The sequence below is a fragment of the Mobula birostris genome, chromosome 20 (genome assembly GCF_030028105.1).
Source record: "Mobula birostris isolate sMobBir1 chromosome 20, sMobBir1.hap1, whole genome shotgun sequence".
Taxonomy (NCBI): domain Eukaryota; kingdom Metazoa; phylum Chordata; class Chondrichthyes; order Myliobatiformes; family Myliobatidae; genus Mobula; species Mobula birostris.
In genome coordinates this window covers 1252180-1274700 of record NC_092389.1, presented here as the reverse complement: position 1 = coordinate 1274700, position 22521 = coordinate 1252180, and the positions used below count along the sequence as shown (strand labels likewise).

Genomic DNA, 22521 nt, shown 5'->3' with positions numbered 1-22521 from the left:
TTACTATTTATTATTTATGGTGCAACCGTAACGAAAACCAATTTCCCCCGGGATCAATAAAGTACGACTATGACTATGTAGGAGAGAAGGGGTTGATTGATCTTACAGTAGGTTAAAAATCGGCACAACATTGCAGGCCAAAGGGCCTGTACTGTGCTGTGGTGTTCTATGCACCAAAGACCATTCTAACGTCCCTCTCTTCGACAAGCTCCCTCTTCTGCTGGCTCAGCTTCCTCTGGGTAGCACACTGGACTGACACAATTTCTTCGATATAATATTTTATTATGTTAAGAATCAAAGGGATAACAATTCTGCCAAACCTGTGGGCAGTGACATGAAAACATTGATCAGTGCATTCCTCGAGACAATTAAATTCATGATGACCAGTGACTTACATTCACTCATGTCAATAAACTGATTGCACAACTTTAAACAATTTAATATTTATACCCCTAAAATAAAAACCCGTCACCATTGGATATCTGGTTCTGCAAACCAAGAGGCAGAAGTTTGACTGATCCACATGTTGTAATTAGTCAGACAATTAATTTCACAAAAATTCAAACAGCAACCCTGAGTGACACAGCGATGATTCCACTTTTCAAGATGTTAGTGATTTAGAGAAAACTCTAGGCTCTGTAACACAGACTGAGATGCCTGCTTCTCTCCTGAGAGCCAGCTGTTACGAAACTCCTGGAATATTTGATATTACCAGCTTTCACTCATATACCACAAAGAAATTAATCTAATTTGACTAGCCCTCTATGTCAAGAACATGGAAATGAACAAGCAAAAAAAAATCACAATACTCAGAAATTGTAGAAAGTTTCTCATCTTTGAACAACGATTCCATAATATATGGAAGTAAGATAAGCCAATAACAGCCTCCCCAGTCAGACTCCAAACTCCACAGGAAGTCTGTTAGATTTTGTTAGAGATTTGGACGATGAGGATAAGCTTGAAGAATGGACTGAAAACCCTCCCAGGCTCTCTCCACCCTTTACTGTAGCAGTTCCTTGGATTAACTTCTTTGTTGCATATTCTATGTTCACTACTGAATGAAAGACAAGTCAAACTGCTGCAATGACATTCGCTGGGGTTCAATCACCTTAAATCTAGACTAGAAATCCCAGAAGACACTGTGTTGGACAATGATGCTCTTTCGTAGAGGGAACATTTGCTGTTTGAGCAAAAGATAAAATGCTGGTCATGACAGGACCAAACAACTTTCAGCAAAAGATGACAATATCTCACTCACCCATGGGTTTACGCACTCTCCCTTTTACCCCTGTTTATTAATGTAGACAAATCCAGTTTAACCAGTGATGCTCATCTGTATAATCACTGGTTAAATCACTGTCTGAGTCACTGCTAATGAACAGAATCCATTTCTGAAATGGGGAAGGTTATGGAAGCTCCCAATTACATATTTAGGAAAGCACCGGAAATACTGACTTTTCAATTAATCACCTTGCCAAAGTGAATTGCAGATTTACCATCATATCTAACTACTAATTTGAGGTACTTGGACAATTTTCACTGTAATTGTACTGTCTAGTATTGGTTGTCTTGCTGAGGTTATACAGAGAGATGACTTGTACCATATTAGTAAAATAACCAAGTGTCTCCCGGAACTTATTGCACTGTGTCATTATTTGGAATATGTCTCAGCTAATTTATCATCTAACTCTGCCATGGACAGTCCCAGGCCCGGCTGTGAAAGAAAGAGGTTTGGGCAAGGGGCTAGCAACCCCATCCTGTAAAAAACCAGAGCTACAGAAACACCAACAGAAGCTGGAAAGGCCTCATTCCTGGGAGAGAAAGGGAAAACGGGCCCAGGTCAGAGGACTCCGGCAAGCTGAAATCACCAGCCTATGGCCCAGTAGGGGAAATGGCCTTAAGGAATTGGTCTTTCTGTTTGAAATAAAAGACAAAACAAATAGGATTTGTGTCTGTACAATGTGATCACTCACTGTTCTCTGAGGGATTCCAATGACAAAAGCCATTTTATACCAAATATGTGTAATAGACTTCATCCTCTGATTGGCATGAATGTACCGCTAAAAGTAATCTCAAGTACATGCACAAAATATGATATTTTGGACTGCATTTCACTCACGTAAAAGCCTGAATTCAAGTGAGCAGTAATTTGAAACGCAGCTTCCATTCTGACTAGGAGGACAGCAAAGTAAATTATTACATAACCCACAATGATCAGGAGGCTGTATCTGCATGGACAGGTTCCATCTCACATCAATTTACCATTTCAGGCTGTAGAAGGGTGAATGCAACGTCATGTATAGCAAGTCCAGTGACAAACAGAAACTTTCCAACTGATAATCACAGTCAGAATGAAGGCAGACCTTTTTTAAAAATAAAGTTTCATGACCTACTGTAGCACAATCTCTTGCAGAGACTTGCCACTGAAATGGCAGAGATGGAGGTGGGAATGATGGATGGATGAGGAAAGGCGGAGGGAAAGAAAGGGAGAAATTAATGGATAAGGAATGGATAAGGAAAGGTAGAGGGAAAGATGGAAGGAAGAGGAAAGGCAGAGAGGGAGAGATGGAAGGAAGAGGAAAGGCAGAGAGGGAGAGATGGAAGAAAGAGGAAAGGCAGAGAGGGAGAGATGGAAGGAAGAGGAAAGGCAGAGAGGGAGAGATGGAAGGAAGCGGAAAGGCAGAGGGAGGTGGGAATGATGGATGGATGAGAAAAGGCAGAGGGAAAGAGAGAGAGATGGATGGATGAGGAAGGGCAGAGAGAGGTGTGAGAGATAGAAGGAAGAGGAAAGGCAGGGATAGAGGTGGGAGAGATGAAAGAAAGAGGAAAGGTAGGCAGAGAGAGAGATTGATGGATGAGAAAAGACTGAGAAAGAGTGGGAAGTAAAGCAGGAGGTATAGGTAAGGTGTAGAGAGGTGGAATAGAGAATGGAGAAGAAGTCATGTGGGAAAGAACACAGAGGAATGGAAGCAAGGGGGGCAAAAAAACTGAAACAAAAGAGTTAGGTATACCGTGTTGACTGTTCTATAATGATAGGCCTGATCCACTTGGCAAGCAGACAGTTAATATCCACATCCAATTTGTTGGTCCGTGTTGGTTGAATTCCGGCAGCCATTGCGGATCTGCCTTATTTTCACGTGTGATCACAGTAGATTCACTGACTGGTTAGTTGTTTTATTGTCAAAGGAGCAAAGCAGGGTTGTCTTCTCACTGTCCTTATGATCGTCTTGATTGTTTGGAACTGACCGTTCTTCAGCTAGTCCGGTGTCAGTTACAGTTAAGGCGACATTTTGCATGCTGTAATTAGGATTCACTTCCTCCATTTTAAGCAGACTGTCTTCCTCGTTGTCCGTTATCTGCTGTTGCCCATTGTCAGTGCAGTTCACACTTTGCAGTGGGATTAACTCAGACTGATACTTACCTGCCTCCACTCCACGCAGCATTCGATAGGGTCCCCGGCTAGAGTTATACTGCAGGCTGAACTTGAAGTCTTTCCTGGGGTAGAAAATAACCTCTAGGGTGTAATATATGGACCAGAAAATGGTAAAACAACCCAGGAGTAACAGCATCTGAGAAGAGAAACATTTTGTATTCTATTATTGCTTATTTCCCAGTTAACTGACCAATTTTGATACTCTCCCACCCCCGCCCCCTTGCCACTGGCACGATGGTGGTGATCTTGAAGCTTGTGGGGACAACTGCCTGGGCCAGGGACAGATTGAAAATGTCCATGAAGACCTCGGCCAACTGCCCTGCACAGACTCTGAGCACACGGCCAGGTATTCCATCTGGACAGCTGCCTTCCGTACATTCACCCTGCTCAGGGTGGTGTGAACATCGGAGGTGGAAAGTGAGAGAGGCAGTTCACCAGGTGGGAGATCCGCTTTGAGGGTGACCTCCTTGTTCTCTCGGTCAAAGCGAGTGTAGAAGTAATTGAGCTCATCAGGGAGGGAAGCAGAGCTGGAAGGGGGCACAGTACTAGGAGGTTTGAAGTCTGTAATGACCTGTACGCCATGCCACATGTGCCGGGGGTCGGAGGAGTTGAAATGCTCCTCGATCCTCTGTCTGTATGTGTGTTTAGCCTGAGAGATACCCCTCCTCAGGTTGGCCCTGGCTGAGCCGTCAGCCCCCGGTCTCCAGACCCGAAGGCTGAATCTCTGGCTTTGAGCAGGAGGCAAACCTCTCTGTTCATCCATGGTTTCTGACTGGGGAAAACTTTTATTTGTTTTAGTGATGTCACTCTACCTACACACTAGGACAGAGTTGGTATACAAGTCAATGTTAATCTGAGAGTCTGTGGTGGCATGGGCAGCAAACGCGCTCCAGTCTGTGTGCTGGAATTGGTGCTGAAGAGCAGAGTCAGCCCCCTCCAGCCAGATCTTAATAGTCTTCATTGTGGGTTGCAGGCGTTTACTGACCGGGCTGTACTTGGGAAGCAGAAACAATGCAAGATGGTCGGACTGTCCCAGGTGGGGGAGGGTAGTGGCTTTCTAAGCATCAGCCACATTTGTGTAGACATGATGTAAGGTTTTATTACCCCTAGTGGTGCATGATACATTTTGGTAAAATCTTGAAATCACGGTACATAGGTTACAATGATTAAAGTCCCCAGCGACAGTAAAGGCTCCATCTGGATGCAATGTCTGCAGCTTGCTAATGGCGGCACTGAGGTCTTTCATGGCTACTTTAGCATTAGCATCTGGTGGTACATAAACTGCGACAGCAATGATGCATGTAAACTCTCGAGGTTGATAAAAAGGTCTGCACTTAATAATCAGGTAGAGGCAGACACATTAGAGACTTTTAAGAAACTTAGATAGCCACAAGGATGAAAGGAAAATGGAGGGTTGCACAGGAGGGAAGGGTTAGATTGATCTCAGAGTAGGTTAAAGGGTTGGCACAATATCATGGGCCAAAGGACCTGTACTGTGTTGTACTGTTCTATGTTCTAAAGCAGGGGTGGCCAACCTTTTACATTCCATGTGTCAATTTTTTCACGCACGAGTTCTATATTAACATATATTTACAAGAATTGAATGGGGGTATAAGAATTGTATGGCGTATCTGAACTCGTGAATGAAAAAATTGACGCATGGAATGTGAAAGGTTGGCCACCCCTGTTCTAAAGTCTATTTATTCAGCTGATATGGGGCCACTGCATATTTGTTACCTATCAACAATTACCCTTGAACTGAGTAACTAGAGGCCAGTCAGTCATACACACTATGATGGGTCTACAGATACATAAACCAGAGCAGGTAAGGATGACAGGACTCTTGCCCTAAATGCCAACTATGAACTAAAAGATATTTTAGGGATAATTTGACAGCTTCATTGTTTAATTCTAGAATTAACCAAATTTAATATCTAAATTGAATTGTGCCAGGATTTGAACTCAGATTTCTGGAGCTCATCCAATACCCATTGTTCCATGCAAGGTTAAACCAACTTCCAACCGAATGCCACACAACTGCATCTTTCAGCAGTACTACTGCAGATTAGGGCAGGTATCATGGACACTCATTCCCAGATAAATAGCCCTGGAGCCAATTACAGCTCATTGGCTGATACTTCAATGTTTTAGACCTGTATAGCATTGAACAGGGGACTACAGTAATGGTTAACTCTATAAGCAGATTTTAATCAAAGGCCCAAGACAAGTGCCATTTCCTCTCATATGAAGTGAAAAATTGAGAAACAAACCAGGGGTTTTGTCAGAATTTGAAGGTTCGTGTTTCAGGTGTAATTAGATTGGTTCTGATCAGTGTTTCCCTTTGAAACATTAACCTGACTCATTTATTCAGATGCTGCTTGAGACGCTGTGTATTTCTAATATCTTTTTTTTAAAAACATGATATTTTTTGACTTAATACCTTTTATTTTTATAGAGTCATACAGGAATACAGCACAGATACAGGCCCTTCAGCACAGTGAGACTATGCTGACTAGGCTATCCACCTAGCTAGTCCCAATTCAGCCCATGTCCCTCCAAACCCCTCACCTCCATGTACCTATCCACCAGGTACTTATTAAATGATATTATTGTACTTCCTAGTACTCTGGCAGTACTTTCTCTTCCAGTACCAATCTCACAATCCCAAGGGTCAGGTGCACAGTCCTGTCCTATTGCGGTGTGCAAGAGGTGTTGAGATGCTATGATAAATGTTACCTTGAGTGTGTTGGGAGTCATATAATTCCATTCCTGATCTGAGATCTCCAGTCCAGGGGGACAAGGCAATGAAAAGCTGTCGTTCAGGAATTGTCCACTCATAGCTTCTTCAACCACCCTTGGTAAAGTCAAGAAGCACACAGTTAAACACGGTGGTTGCTTCACTAATGAATGTTTTGATGCATGGCAGGCTCTTCCCACCAAATGAGCTCTCTGAAGGCAAATCATGGCTCAAGCTTTCTCGGGAGAATGAGAGGGATATGTTCATTAATTTATTCAAGAGATTCGTTCAAAATCCAATCCTGATGCAGGGTCTCAACCCAAAACACTGGCCAACCCTTTGTCTTCATCTGTCTGACCTGCTGAGTTTTTTTTAGCACATTAAGCACTTAAGACACATAAATCTCAGTCACCTCTGTGAGAAGAAGTGCCAAGGATGTGGGTTTTGAGGAGGAAGGTCAAATCACGGCCACTGTGGCCAGACCCAAGAATACAAAAAGAATTTTTAAAATTAAAAACTACAAAACAGTGAAAAACATACAGTCTTACCCCTCCCTGCCCCCAAGCCACCTTTATCCATTTCACCCCCATCCCCATGTGATTGTCAACTGGGCAGGAAAAAAGAATATCTTGGGGGAGAATGTTACTCTGTCAACATGTGACCAAGGGTTTACCTCTGGCGTTGCTTGACATCTTCAAATGACCAGGAAGAACCATACAGTGTGAGCTGCCATTGATTGAGGAATCCACCCTTCCGCTGAGGGTCGGTGTCTGAGTGAAGACAGAGAGCAGAGAGAGGATGAGCACTTTAGATCGGAGCAAGATGTAACATGCGCCATGGTAGCGTAGTGGTTACAGTGACACTTGGGGCGTCCAAGCTTGGAGTTCAATTCCACATCCTCTGTAAGTAGATATTGTACATCCTCCCCACGGGATGAGTGGTTTTTCTCCAGATGCTCCGGTTTCCTCCCACAGTCCAAAGACGTACCGTTTAGAAGGTTCACTGATCAGTGTAAATTGTTCTGTGATTAGGCTAAGGTTAAATTAGTGGGTTGCTGGGCAGTGTGGCTTGAAGAGCTGGAAGCGCCTGTCCCATGCTGTATCTCTAAACTAAAATAAAATCTGTGGCCAAATATCATACTTTTGTAACAGATTAATGCTTAAAATCATCCTTCAACTGTTTTATGTTATTAAGTATTAATCCACAAAATTCTGCGTCTACTCTGAACATAAGAATATAAGAAATAGGAGCAGGAGTAGGCCATCCGGCCCATCGAGCCTGCCCCGCTATTCAATAAGATCATGGCTGATCTGTCCGTAAACTCAGCTCCATCTACCTGCCTTCTCCCTATAACCCTTAATTCCCTTACTATGTGAAAACCTATCTAACTGTTTCTTAAATATATTTAGTAAGGAAGCCTCAACTGCTTCCTTGGGCAGAGAATTCCACAGATTCACCACTCTCTGGGAAAAACAATTTCTCCTCATCTCCGTCTTAAATCTTCTTCCCTGCATTAAGAATTTTCTGTGCTTAACTGAGATGTACCCCAGGCTACTGTGGGAGGCGAGGGAGGAGATTGCTGAGCCTCTGGCGATGATCTTTGCATCATCAATGGGGATGGGAGAGGTTCCTGAGGATCGGAGAGTTGCGGATGTTGTTCCTTTATTCAAGAAAGGGAGTAGAGACAAGCCAGGAAATTATAGACCAGTGAGTCTTACTTCAGTGGTTGGTAAACTGATGGAGAAGATCCTGAGAGGCAGGATTTATGAACATTTGGAGAAGTATAATATGATTAGGAATCGTCAGCATGGCATTGTCAAGGGCAGGTAGTGCCTTATGAGCCTGATTGAATTTTTTTGTAGTATATATGGATTTCAGCAAAGCATTTGATAAGGTACCCCCTGCAAGGCTTATTGAGAAAGTAAGGAGGCATGGGATCCAAGGGGACATTGCTTTATGGATCCAGAACTGGCTTGCCCACAGAAGGCAAAGAGTGGTTGTAGACGGGTCATATTCTGCATGGAGGTCAATGACCAGTAGAGTGCCTCAGGGATCTGTTCTGGGACCCCTACTCTTTGTGATTTTTATAAATGACCTGGATGAAGAAGTGGAGGGATGGGTTAGTGAGTTTGCTGATGACACAAAGGTTGGGTGTGTTGTGGATAGTGTGGAGGGCTGTCAGAGGTTACAGCGGGACATTGATAGGATGCAAAACTGGGCTGAGAAGTGGCAGCTGGAGTTCAACCCAGATAAGTGTGAAGTAGATCATTCTGGTAGGTCAAATATGATGGCAGAATCTATACCTTACTAAAATTCTCATTCTGTTTATCTGTTTGTCGGTTTGTCTGTTTGTGCCCTCAAATTAGCCCAAACGCTGCATTAAAGCAGCACTTTTTGACTAAATGGACTTAAAATGCGCTAACTTACAGAATGCATGCAAAGGTCTGGGTTATAGTCATTTAAAATTGCTCATATTCATTTAAAATTGCTCACTTTCCACACCTGATTCCAGCTTTCATGGAAACTGCGACGTGACACCACGACGCATGAGAAGGGCCAGCCTCAGCAGCACCTCACGATGCTCACAGCAGTGACACCAACCGCAGCAAAAGGGCAGGGCAGCTTACTTTGAGCAGTCACATTCTGTGAATCACCATCAGCATGTGCAGGATTGGGACAGATCAAACTGTGACCCATCAATAAGAGGTAATTAAATCTTATCGTAATGAAGTACTTCGATACACCCTATTTCCAGATTCTACACTTGGACTAATAAGAGATGGGAAAGAAGGATGGGGAAATGAGTGGAGGACTACTCCGGGATTTTTGAAGCAAATGTTCTGGCTTGAGTGTACAGTACTATATACTAAGACAAACATTTGACTAACTGATGCTAAATAATACCGGATGTACTTGTTCCGACTTACTTAGTAAGAGAACTTACGTTTTTTTTCGATCCCGATCCACAATAACCTACGCACATCCTCCCGTATACTTTAAATCATCTCTAGATTACTTATAATACCTAATACAATGTAAATGCTATGTAAAATAGTTGTTATACTGTGTTGTTTAGGGAATAATGACAAGAAGAAAAAGTCTGTACAGGTTCAGACAACAAATGCTGGAAGAGCACTTCCGGGTTTTCTCGATTCGCGGTTGGCTGAATTCGCACATGTGGAACTCGCGGATAAGGAGGGCCGACTGTATATGAATATGTGTGCGACTGCTTGGAAAGGAATCTCCCTTCAATGATTTTCATTGATGCACCAGGAGGAACGGGCAAGACATTTATCATCAACTTGATCCTCGCTAAAGTTAGGGGAGATGAAGGTGTTGCTATTGCTGTAGCATCATCCAGTATTGCCTGGTGGTAGGACAGCGCATTCAAGATTCAAGATACCCCTCAAAGACAATGACCATGCCCTTTGTAACATCGATATAAACACCACTACTGCAAATTTACTCCGAAATGAGAGGCTTATTGTCTGGGATGAGTGCCCCATGATTCGGAGGGAGAGCTTCGAAGCCGTGGACCGGACTCTTCGTGATGTATGCAGCGAGAATAAGGCCTTCAGGGGTATTTTAACCATTTGCTGTGGCAATTTCTGACAGCTTCTAGCAGTTGTGAAACGAGGAAATGATGCTGATGTGGAGAATTCATGCATAAAAAAATCCTAGTTATGGAGAAGCTTCATCAAGTTTCAATTGAAGAAAAACATGCAATTGAGTGAGGGAGAAGGACGATATTCTGAGTTCTTATTGGATGATAGAGAAGACAAGATTGAGAAAAATGAAAACGATGAAATTGAATTACCTGAAGATATGATTCTACCAGCAAAAACTATGGAAAAATGTATTGATTTCATCTACCCGACATTCGACAATCCTGCAGAACCGTTCTCGAGGAATTCTATCTTGGTTCCTCTCAACGAAATGATGAGAAAAATAAACTTCACATGCATTAGACATTTCCCTGGAACCATGAAAGAATACTGTTCCTTCAATGCCATAAGTGAAGGAGCTAACGCCACTCATTTTCCAACAGAATTCCTTGATTTGGTTGAACTCTCTGGATTGCCACCACAGAAACTGGAATTGAAGAGGGGATCTCCCATCATTTCCATGAGGAACTTGGATCCACCAAGGCTTTGCAATGGAACGTGAATGATGGTGGAAGAACTGCACGACAATCTCATTGTAGCAAAGATAAACATTGGTACGTTCAAAAATGACATTGTCATGATCCCAAGAATTACTCTCAGTTTATCAGAAGGGGAAGATGTCCCTCTTCAGCGGAGCCAGTTCCCGATACAGTCATGCTGTGCTGTGACTATACATAAGGTGAAGGCCAAACCATGGAGAATGTGCTGACTTATCTGGAGAAACCGGTATTCCAGCATGGTCAGCTGTATGTGGCTTTAAGCCGGGGAAAAACATTGAACATAGAACATAGAACAGTACAGCACATTACAGGCCCTTCAGCCCACAATGTTGTGCCGACCATCAAACCCTGCCTCCCATATAACCCCCCCATCTTAAATTCCTCCATATACCTGTCCAGTAGTCTCTTAAACTTCACTAGTGTATCTGCCTCCACCACTGACTCAGGCAGTGCATTCCACGCACCAACTACTCTCTGAGTAAAAAACCTTCCTCTAATATCCCCCTTGAACTTCCCACCCCTTACCTTAAAGCCATGTCCTCTTGTATTGAGCAGTGGTGCCCTGGGGAAGAGGCGCTGGCTGTCCACTCTATCTATTCCTCTTATTATCTTGTACACCTCTATCATGTCTCCTCTCATCCTCCTTCTCTCCAAAGAGTAAAGCCCTAGCTCCCTTAATCTCTGATCATAATGCATACTCTCTAAACCAGGCAGCATCCTGGTAAATCTCCTCTGTACCCTTTCCAATGCTTCCACATCCCTCCTATAGTGAGGCAACCAGAACTGGACACAGTACTCCAAGTGCGGCCTAACCAGAGTTTTATAGAGCTGCATCGTTACATCGCGACTCTTAAACTCTATCCCTCGACTTATGAAAGCTAACACCCCATAAGCTTTCTTAACTACCCTATCTACCTGTGAGGCAACTTTCAGGGATCCGTGGACATGTACCCTGAGATCCCTCTGCTCCTCCACACTACCAAGTATCCTGCCATTTACTTTGTACTCTGCCTTAGAGTTTGTCCTTCCAAAGTGTACCACCTCACACTTCTCCAGGTTGAACTCCATCTGCCACTTCTCAGCCCACTTCTGCATCCTATCAATGTCTCTCTGCAATCTTCGACAATCCTCTACACTATCCACAACACCACCAACCTTTGTGTCACCTGCAAACTTGCCAACCCACCCTTCTACCCCCACATCCAGATCGTTAATAAAAAATAAATGAAAATGTTAGAGTATTCTCGAAGGGTGGCAGATCAACCAGAAGTGTTGTCATCAAAAGTGTCCTTCGTTAAACGAGGGGGGTCTATATTTGTCTTGCTACGCATCTTTTTTCTTTAAAAAACTGAGTTTTAATTCTTTAATTTCCAAAGCAAAGCGATAGCAATAGCATTCAGGGAAATTTAATGATCATTCTGGTCACATCAGACGCTCAAAGCAGCTGCGCAGATTGACTCTGTGGTTAAGAAGGCATACGGACACTGTTCGGTTTTGAAATACTCAAAGAGAAACACTTATTACAAAAACAAGGCTTTTACCGGTATTTACAGATGTGACAGTATGTTAATAGGACAGTTAAAAATGTAACCAAGGCAAGTACATGTCTGATAGAACTACTTAGAAAAGCATATAATTCAGACAACGGTAATAGAATCATTTCAAGTGTGTACAAGGGTTTGTCAAATCTTAAAACACATTCGACTGCATACATTAAAACAAAATGGGAGAAGGAAGGAGGGATAATAATATCTGAGGAAGAATGGACAATAATATGGAGGTATCAATGGAAGTGTACCAGTTCACAGAAATGGAGGGAGTTCAGGTGGAAAAACTTGATATTTTATTATACCCTCTCAGAAATCCCATTATGATAGTAACCCCCACTGTTTGCTGGAGAAATTGTGGAAATCAAAATGTGAACCATTATCATATTTTCTGGGAATGCTCCATTATCACAGACTATTGGAGTGGGATACACAATACCCTACAAGACATCTTTAAATGTGAAATACCCTTAGAGAGCAAGACCATATATTTTGGGTATATACCTCAAGAATGGTTGAAAAGAGATAAATATTTAATGAATGTACTGCTGGTGGCTGGTAAAAAGACCCTTACCAGGAAATGGTTATCACAGGAGAGCCCAACTCTAAATGTATGGATGGAAATTACAATGGACATTTACAAAACGGAGAAGATAACAGCATCTGTTAATCATAAGTTGGAACAATTTTATTCATACTGGGAAAAATAGTTTAACTACATAACACCTCATAGGCCCGATTTTATTCTCAAATCAATGAATATGTTTTAAAAAAAAGATCACTCCCTACTCTGTACATAGTTTTCTCCTTTTGCTTGTTCTTTCTTTCCTCTCTTTTCTATAAGTGTATACCTCAGATAAATATGTGGAGATTTGTGGCAAATATGACTATATGATATATATGTACAGTATCTGAAATACATCTTATGGAAATGTTTGTTTGATGATGAACTTCAATAAAAAATAAATTAAAAAAAAAAGAAGTCATACAATGTATTGGCCTTCATCAATCGTGGAATTGAATTTAAGGAGCCGAGAGGTAATGTTACAGCTATATAGGACCCTGGTCAGACCCCACTTGGAGTACTGTGCTCAGTTCTGGTTGCCTCACTATAGGAAGGATGTGGAAACCATAGAAAGGGTGCAGAGGAGATTTACAAGGATGTTGCCTGGATTGGGGAGCACGCTATATGAGAATAGGTTGAGTGAACTCGGCCTTTTCTCCTTGGAGCGACAGAGGATGAGAGGTGACCTGATAGAGGTGTATAAGGTGATGAGAGGCATTGATCATGTGGATAGTCAGAGGCTTTTTCCCAGGGCTGAAGTGGTTGCCACAAGAGGACACAGGTTTAAGGTGCTGGGGAGCCGGTACAGAGGAGATGTCAGGGGTAATTTTTTTACTCAGAGAGTGGTGAGTGCATGGAATGGGCTGCCAGCAACAGTGGTGGAGGCGGATACGACAGGGTCTTTTAAGAGACTTTTGGATAGGTACATGGAGCTTTGAAAAATAAAGGGCCATGGGTAAGCCTAGTAATTTCTAAGGTAGGGACATGTTCGGCACAACTTTGTGGGCCAAAGGGCCTGTATTGTACTGTAGGTTTTCTATGCTTCTATGTTTCTAAGTGAGATTACCTCCTATCCCTCTAGATTCTGGAGAGTATAGGGCCAGATCTGATTAATCACCCTCATACAACAATCCCCACATACTGGGAATGAATGCGGTGAACCCTTGTGCATTCTATTGTAAATATCTTGCCTTGTTGATAAGGAGATCATCCACACAATATTTGTGCTACACTCTCACCAGTGCCCTGTAGAATTGCATTTAGCCATCTTTACTGTTTAAATCCCATTGCAATAATGTCCAAAATACCACTTGCCTTCCTTTTTGCTTACTGTACCTGCACATTACATTTTCAGTGGTTCCTTTACTAGAAGACACAGCTCCTTCTGTTCAGCAAGTCACTATATTTTTTCACCAAAATAATGATCTCAAATGTTTCTGCATTATAGTCCATCTATCAGGTTCCCATTTTTTCAGTTTGCCTTTCTATATCCCCCCACCCACGAAGCTTCCTTACCATCAACCTCCTTGTGCAACTGGATCCTGGATTACCTCACTTGCAGACCCCACTCAGTACGGATTGGCAAAAACACGATCTCCACCAGCACAGGTTCACCACAAGGCAGTGTGTTTAGCCCCTTTCTCTACTTGTTTTATTCTTATGACTGTGAGTCTAAGCACAGCTCCAATGTCATATTTAAGTTTGTTGACGACACCACTGTTGCTGGCTGAAACAAAGGTGTTGAAGAATCAGTTTATAGGAGGGAGACTGAAAATCTGGCTCGGTGGTGCCACAATAACAACCTCTTACTTAAAGTCAGTAAGACCAAAGAGCTGATTATAGACGACAGGAGGAAGAATCTAGTCCCCATTGAGGGATCAAAGGTGGAGAGGGTCAGTAACTTTACATTCCTTGGCATGATCATATCAGAGGATTTGTCATGGGTCCATATAACCATATAACAATTACAGCACGGAAACAGGCCACCTCGGCCCTTCTAGTCTGTGCTGTACTCTTACTCTCACCTAGTCCCACCGACCTGCACTCAGCCCATAACCCTCCATCCATTTCCTCTCCATATAGCTGTCCAATTTAACTTTAAACAACAACATCGAACCTGTCTCAACCATAAATGTCATTACAAAGAAGGCTCAACAGCACCTCTACTTTCTTAAAAGTTTGCATAGATTCAGAATGTCATCTAAAACTTTGACAAACTTCTATAGATGCACAGTGGAGAACATCCTGACTGGCCATGTACAGCCTGGTATGGAAACATCAATGTCCAGAAACGAAAAAGTCTTCAGAAAGAGGTGGATGCAGCCCAGTCCATCATAGGTAAGGCTTCCCCCACCATTGAGTATATTTACAAGGAGCGCTTCCACAAGAAAGCAGCATCTGTCAATGATCCCACCATCCAAGCCATGCTCTCTTCTCACTTCTACCATCGAGTAGGAGGTAAGATGCCTTATGTCCCACACTACCAGGTTCAGGAACAATTATCACCCTACAACCATCAAGGTCCTGAACCGGCGTTGATAACTTCACTCACCTCAACACTGAACTGATTCCACAAACTACAGATTCGCTTTCAATGACTCTACTACTCATGTTCTCAGTATTAGCTTTTTAAGATTTGCATAACTTGTCTTTTTTATGTATAGCTTTCATAAATTCTATTGTATTTTTTTATTTTCCTGTAAATGCCTGCAAGAAAATGAATCTCAAGGTAGTGTATGCTGACATAAACAGTATGTACTTTGATACGTTTGAGAAATCGATGCTCATGCCATCAGTTTGGAGGCTATGCAGGTAAGAATATGAGGTTATTGCTCCTCTAACCTGAGAGTGACCTCATCATGGCAGTAGAGGATACCATGAACAGACAAGTCAGAATATGAATAGGAAGTTGAATTGATATGGTTAGCTATTCGGTAATTTCTCCCCCATCTCTTCTCTGCTTTTCCATTCCCCATTCTGATTTCCATCTTACCCCTTCTCTTTTCACCTGCCTTTCACCTCCCACTGCTTCCCCTCCTCCTTCCCTTTCCTCCATGGTCCACTTTCCTCTCCTATCAGATTCCTTTGTCTTCAGCCTATCACCTCCCAGCTTCTCACTTCATCACATTTCCCCGCACCCACCCATCTTCCTCCTCACCTGGTCTCACCTATCACTTGCCAGCTTGTAAACCTTTCACTCCTCCCTTCCTCCTTATTCTGAATGCTGTTTCCAGTCCTGACGAAGAATCTTTGCCCAAAACATTGACAGTTTATTCTTCCCTCTATAAATGCTACCTGATCTGCTGAGTTCCTCCAGCATTTTGTGTGTGTTGCTCTGGATTTCTAACAGCTGCAGAATCTTGTGTTTGTGATGTTACGGGATTCTGTGTTGAGTTACTTCATTTCCTATGGCCTCCGCACTTACCCAAATCACAAATGACCAACTTGTAGATGCCTTGTGCCCTCTCACCCCAGCATCGCACTGTGGAATACATCCAGTCAGTGAGGCCAGAATCATCTCTGTAAGGAGGAAAGCAAGGCCTGGAGTTAATCTACCTTCACAGTTAAATGGGTGATTTGTAAGCTCACTTAGCAAAACTGTTTACAAATCATGGTGCGGGCTGTTAATCCACTCGAGTTCGGCTACACATCTTGGCCTGTTTCTGTGCTTTTAGTGCTCTACGACTCTATAACCATTCCCTTCCCATGCCACATTCATTACTGACCGCATGAGTAAATGATTACCACACCTAGAGAGGCAGAATTGAACACTATGGCACTCAGTAACCAAAATATCATTTTACTCAAACTAATCTGCCAAATGATCAGAATCAGAATCAATCCAGTTTAATACCAATGGCATACAGTATGTCGTGAAATTTGCTAACTTTACAGCAGCAGTACAATGAAATACATGATAAATAAGTATAGAGAAAAAATTGAATTACATTAAATATATTTGTGTTACGCAGGTGAGAAACTACTGGAAACTTCAGCAGTCTAATGAACAAGGAGGCAATTAAATGAGAGAGAGACAGTATGGCGCGAGCTGAGACAGGAGCTGGGAAGTCACCATGGTAACAGCTCAGAGTGGTTGAGCTAACGGACGCTGGAATTTTGGATGGATTATAAAAAGTTGATCCTTCGGTCTGATAACGACAGAGGAGATACGACATGAGAGAACTGCGGAAGCTACCCGAGAAACCACTGGTGGAGTTTAAGACCACCACGAGGGTGGAGGCGATGGACCGATTAATTTCGACCCATGATTACCAGTGCGGGTAAGAGCTTGCCTGTGGGGGTCTGCTGGTGGTGAACTCGTGCCCTGGGTTAGTAGACCGTTCCCTAGAAGGGGCTCTGTCCATTTGTGTCTGTGTGGGGGTCACACGGAGTGACTCTGAAGACTTCGGAAGCAAGAACAACTAAAGCTGCCAACTTGAACATCAACTCAATTAACTCTCTCTCTCTCTCCATCAACTCGACTCGACGCAACACAAAGTGAACTGAACTGCTTAAACTTACCTGACACCGTAAGACTGGTATCTACCTCCTGGACTATTATTTTTTGTATCCACACACTCATTTACGGATATATATATATAAAAAATAGTTTATAACCTGTATTTTATTATTTGGTTTAATCATATTAATTCGTAGTAGCAATAAATATAGTCTTAATTTATAGTAAATTAGACTCCAGGTGTGTTCCATTTCTGCTGGTCCTTTTCAACCCATCACGGGGTTCGTGACAAAATTGGGGCCTGCGTCCAGGATCTGAACAAGTTTGGTTGGAGCCAATTTTCGAAATTGTGTGGGGGCTTGTCTTGATTGGGGAAATCCCTTGTAATTAATCTGTGTGTGGAAAACAGCAGAAATGGAAGCTAGTGAATTTATAGAGAACTCTACTCCTGTTTTTGAGGAGAGCCAGAAAGGAGGTGCTATGTGACATTGCTAAGAAATGGAAACTTTCCGGAATACAGAAGAGTATGACGAAGGCAGGAATTCAGAGGAAAATAGCTGAATATTGTGTTGGGAAAGAGTTATTTGAGGAGGAGTCGCTACAGGAGTTTCCGATAGGTGACGAGGAGACCCTGTTACGACTAGAACATTTAAGAATGGAGAGACTTAAGGTCGAGGCTGCAGAGGCAGAGAAACAGAGGGAGTTTGAGAGGGAGATGCGGCGTCAAGAGGGTCAAGTGTCAGGCCGTGGTGACGAGAGGGGTGTATCAATTAATGTCAGTCAGGAAGTTAAGTTGGTACCTCTGTTTGCTGAAAAAGACGTTGATAGGTACTTCCTACATTTTGAGAAAGTGGCTGAGAACAGGAAGTGGCCGAGGGAGGACTGGGCAGTATTGCTGCAAAGTGTGTTAAAAGGGAAGGCGCAGCAAGCATATTCTGCCTTATCTGTGACCGAGTCGACTAATTATGATACTGTGAAGGAGGCTGTGCTTAAGGTCTATGAAATGGTGCCAGAAGCGTACCGACAGAAGTTTCGGGGTTTGAGGAAGTCTGGGAACCAGACATATATAGAGTTTGCCCATGAAAAGGAGAGGTATTTTGATCGGTGGTGTCCCTCGAAAGAGGTAGACGAGGACTACCACAAAGTGAGACAGCTGATGCTGATCGAGGAATTTAAAGAGTGTGTCCCTAGTGCGATACAGACATACGTAGAAGAGAAAGAGTTTGAGACTCTTTCCGCGGCCGCTAGGAAAGCGGATGAGTTTGCCCTGAATCACAAGATTAAGTTTTTCCCGAGCAAGTGTTATCAGAAGAGTTACCGGAATAATCCACCGAGTAAAACAGAACACAAGGCAGGAGCTAGGTACAGAGGTAAAGAGGAGGGGAAACCAACCAAAAATAAGTTTTCCAGTTTTACCTGTTACTACTGCAGAAAGCCTGGCCATGTGGCATCTAACTGTCTTATTCGGAAGAAAGAAATGGGAAAGGAGAGGGGGGAAACCTCCGACACGTGTGCGCCGGTGGCTGAGACCACACGAAGGAAGGTGGGGTCTGGCCGAGTTCAGGAAGGGATTGAGTGGTTTATTATCAAGGGTTTTGTGTCTGAGAAGGAGGGGTCACCCCTAGTTCCAGTGAGAATCTGGCGCGATACTGAAGCCTTTTTTTTATAACCTTTTCCATTTTTTTATATGTATAAAACTACAATTATTTATACATTCTTAAGTACACATTGAGATGATATAAAAGGAAAATAAACATTTAAATAGATAATTATGTACTGTGGTAAATCTAACCTATCAGGCTAAGTAATGGAATTAGTTGTTAAGAAAAATAGTAATAATAGTTTCCATATAACCCTTCTGGACCATTTCCACTGGTCCAAAATGTTGTATATAAGCCTATGTATCAACCATTGTAGGTGTTTATATCCTAATTTGTTCATGCTTGCTCCTGCCCGCAGACATAATTATCCAATCCCTATGTACTTATTTACTTAATTTTTTCATTTTTTATCCCTTTCCCAAATCTTTCCCTTTACTTGTGTTAATTCTCTATTTTCCAAAAGAAAACGAAAAAAAAAACATTTAGACTAGGGGTGCTTACGTTAGCAATATTACTGTGTTGATGAGAAGAGCAGTATAAATCATTAGGAGAGTCATCTGAAGTCTGCTCGCATTGGGGTTATATATTCAATCCATTTATTCCAGATTTGATAAAATTTTTCTTTTTGAGTTCTCAGGGAGTAAGTCAACTTTTCTATTTTAAATATTTCCAAGATAATTTCGTACCAATCTTCTAATGTAGGTGGTATTGGATTTAGCCATTTTCTAGTGATTGATTTCTTACTTGCCGCTAAGAGGGCCTGCAGCAACTTTATATCTTCCTTCTGTTCAAGAAACAATACATGCCCCAAATAGAGCGTCTCAAAGTTCAGAGGTATCTGGGACCTAAGTACCTTAACTAATGTTCTATGAATACCTTCCCAAAATAGACTTAATTTAGGGCAATCCCAAAAAATATGAAAATGATTTGCCTCCTTGGAGCCGCACCTTCTCCAACACATCACATTTGTATCTTTATATTTTTCCTGATATGGGGTCTTGAAGTATCTTATAATATTTTTCCAACAATGTTCTCTCCAAGTCAAAGAATTAGTCGAGGACCATTGAAAGCTGCAGATTTTCCCCCAAGCCTCCTCTGAAAGTACCAACCCCGCTTCTTTCTCCCACTTCTCTTTAATATACAGTGTATTTACATTTTTAGCATGGGAGAGTGCATTATATAATCGAGAAACTGATTTACTAAGTATTGAACTGCAAGCCGAATTCAGAATCTTGAAAATTCTAATTCTACTGTTGATAGGTCTGTATATCTACAACTCTGGTTAACATAGTTTCGTACTTGAAGGTACCTAAAAAAGTCATTATGTTCTAGGCCATGTTTGTCCTGCAGGATTTGGAAACTTTGTAATACTCTTTTATCTATAAATGAGAGGTAGGTTGTAAGACCTTTCTTTATCCATAGCTCAAATCTTTTATCTCCTCTGTTAGGAAGGAATTCGGTATCACATGCACACCATCTAAAGAGTTTTAACATGTTATTAACTCCACATGAATTAACCACCTTCTGCCATACTTTTAATGTAAGATTTATCCAAGTGTTTTTAAATTTTTCCAACTGGGCCATCAATCCTTTGTCAGTTATTGAGGCCTGAAGAGGAAAACTGTCAACTAATCCAAATTCTATTTCCTTCCATCTAGCCTTATATTCCCTATTACACCAATATAACAGAGGGGTTATCTGTGAAGCATAAAAATAATTTCTCAGGCAAGGAAGAACCATACCTCCTTCTTCCTTCGCTAACTGTAAGGTGTTATATCGAATTCTAGGTTTCTTTCCTTGCCAAATGAAGCGGGAAATCCATTTGTCCCATTCCCTGAGTTGATTATCATCCACCTCCACCGGTAAAGTACGGAAAAGATACAATAACCGAGGAAGAATATTCATTTTTATAGTATTTATCCCTGAATTTAAACTTAAAAAGGGGATAAGATTCCATCTATGCATATCTGCTTTTATCTCTGAGATTAATGGCCCATAATTTACCTGTGACAGTGTTGAAAGATCCTTCGGCAGGGTTATTCCTAAATATTTTAATGATTTAGCTTCCCACTTAAGATTATATGTATCCTGCAACTTTTTGGATGGTGTATAATTTAGGGACATAACCTGCGTTTTCTTTACAGTTATTTTATAACCTGATATTTTCCCAAAGTCATCCAACAGTGTAAACAATCCTATAAATGATTTTTCTGGTTCACTCAGATAGACCAAAACATCATCTGCGAATAACGCCACTTTCTGTTCAATCCCTGCCACCTTGATACCTTTTACGATTTCGCTCTGTCTTATTAGTTGGGCAAGCGGTTCAATATATAGCGGAAAAAGGAGAGGAGAAATTGGGCATCCCTGTCTAGTGCCTCTCTCTAAGATGAAGGAGTCAGAGAGGTCCCCATTTATCTTAATTCGGGCTGTAGGGCCGTCATATAGAGTCTGAATTACTTTAATAAACTTTTCTTGAAAGCCGAATCTTCCTAACACTCTGTATAGGAATGCCCAACTAACCGAATCAAAAACTTTCTCAGCGTCCAATCCTACTACCATTGTCTCTGTCTCGTTCTTATTAACCTGTTCTAATATGTGCAGAGTTCTCCTTATGTTGTCCTGTGTTTGTCTTTGTTGAATAAATCCAGTCTGGTCTAAGTGGATTAGGCCAGGTAAAAGCTTTTCCAATCTGCGCGCTAATATAGATGTAAATAGTTTGTAATCTAAATTAAGAACACTAATTGGCCGATAATTGCCACATTCTAGTTTATCTTTACTCTCTTTAGGAATAACTGAAATAATCGCTTCTCTCCAGGAAGGTGGAGTTTCTCCTCTCTGCAAGATCCAATTAAAGGTGTTAAGTAGTAATGGGGCTAACTGTGTCTTCAGGGACTTGTACCACTCTGAGGTAAACCCATCAGAACCCGGGGACTTTCCAGCCTTTAACCTAGAGATGGCCACGTTCAGTTCTTTGGCAGTTACTGGTTCTAATAAACTTTCATTTTGTAAATCTGTAAATTTAGGTAGATCTAAAAAATTCAATACACTGTCTATATAGGGCTCATTGGGGGCCCGGGGTTGGGAGTACAGCTCTCGATAATATGTTTCAAAACTCTCTTGAATTTTCCCTATTGTACTCTCCACAAGCTTTGTCTTTGGATTCTTTATTTTATGAATTGTATTGTCTGCTTGTTGTTTTCGTAATTTATATGCTAATAATCTAGCTGATTTACCTCCTACTTCATAATTCTTTTGTCTCAGGTAAAGAAGATTTCTTTGAGTTTCCAACGTATAAATATCGTCAATTTCACTTTGCAATTTCCTAATTTCCTGTTTTCGATTTGAATTACTTTTGTTGCTATCTACAACTTGAAGTTGTTTTAATTTTCCTTGAAGGTCTGCTAATTTTTGTGCATTGATTTTTTTCATGTGAGTGGTAATGGAAATAATCTTCCCTCTCAGTACAGCTTTCAATGTATCCCATAAGATCACTGGTGATGTTTCTCCCGTGTCATTAAGGTCTAGATATTCTTTGATTTCTCCCCTTAATCTCTCCATTACTTTTGGGTTATTGAGTATATGTGAGTTTAGCCTCCATAGTGTTTTCCTCATTTTCCTTTCCAGGATTAGAGACATAGAGACTGGGCTATGATCCGACAGATCAATTGTTGCAATATTACAGTTTTTTATCCTGAGTCTATCTGTATTAAAGATAAAGAAATAGTCTATCCTTGAATAGGCTGAATGAGGGAAAGAGTAATATGTATAATCTTTACTAGTAGGGTGTAATTCCCTCCAGACATCTATAATTCCCAACTCCTCCATCAATGAATTCACTTTCCGAGTCAGAGGTTTATTCTCAGTAACTATTCTTGAAGAATCTAATATAGGATTTAATCTAATATTAAAATCCCCTCCACAAATTACTACCCCTTGAGAACTGACCATTAGGTCAAAAATGTGTCTATAAAATGACCATTCACAACCTGGAGGAGCATAGACATTCAGCAA

General features: G+C 41.7%; 2 protein-coding genes across 12 annotated transcripts in view; one reads left to right on the top strand and one right to left on the bottom strand.

The window, feature by feature from the left end:
• Positions 1-261: 261 nt before the first annotated feature.
• Positions 262-22521, bottom strand: part of LOC140212725 (proprotein convertase subtilisin/kexin type 7-like) — a 316994-nt gene continuing 294734 nt past the window's right edge. For all 8 annotated transcript variants that reach the window (XM_072283841.1, XM_072283845.1, XM_072283842.1 and 5 more), the window contains 4 exons: positions 15872-15966; positions 6844-6940; positions 6170-6287; positions 262-3569 (listed from right to left, as the gene is read on the bottom strand). In XM_072283841.1, coding sequence (XP_072139942.1) covers positions 3144-3569; positions 6170-6287; positions 6844-6940; positions 15872-15966 — 736 coding nt within the window. In that variant the 3' untranslated portion in view covers positions 262-3143. The remainder of the gene's footprint in view (positions 3570-6169; positions 6288-6843; positions 6941-15871; positions 15967-22521) is intronic.
• On the top strand, positions 8708-18675 carry LOC140212726 (uncharacterized). 4 transcript variants are annotated; one of them, XM_072283848.1, is made up of 4 exons: positions 8708-8876; positions 9247-10389; positions 14673-14784; positions 16419-18675. In XM_072283848.1, exon 4 carries the CDS (start codon positions 17433-17435, stop codon positions 18573-18575), a length of 1143 nt encoding a protein of 380 aa, XP_072139949.1. In that variant the 5' UTR covers positions 8708-8876; positions 9247-10389; positions 14673-14784; positions 16419-17432; the 3' UTR covers positions 18576-18675. The 4 variants fall into 4 exon arrangements, with proteins under 4 accessions (XP_072139949.1, XP_072139950.1, XP_072139952.1 ...); XM_072283849.1 differs by lacking the exon at positions 9247-10389; XM_072283851.1 differs by lacking the exon at positions 14673-14784.

What these genes read in the sequence shown, in the direction of transcription:
- LOC140212726 (XM_072283850.1), top strand. Translation starts at nt 17,433, where the DNA reads ATGACGAAGGCAGGAATTCAGAGGAAAATAGCTGAATATTGTGTTGGG.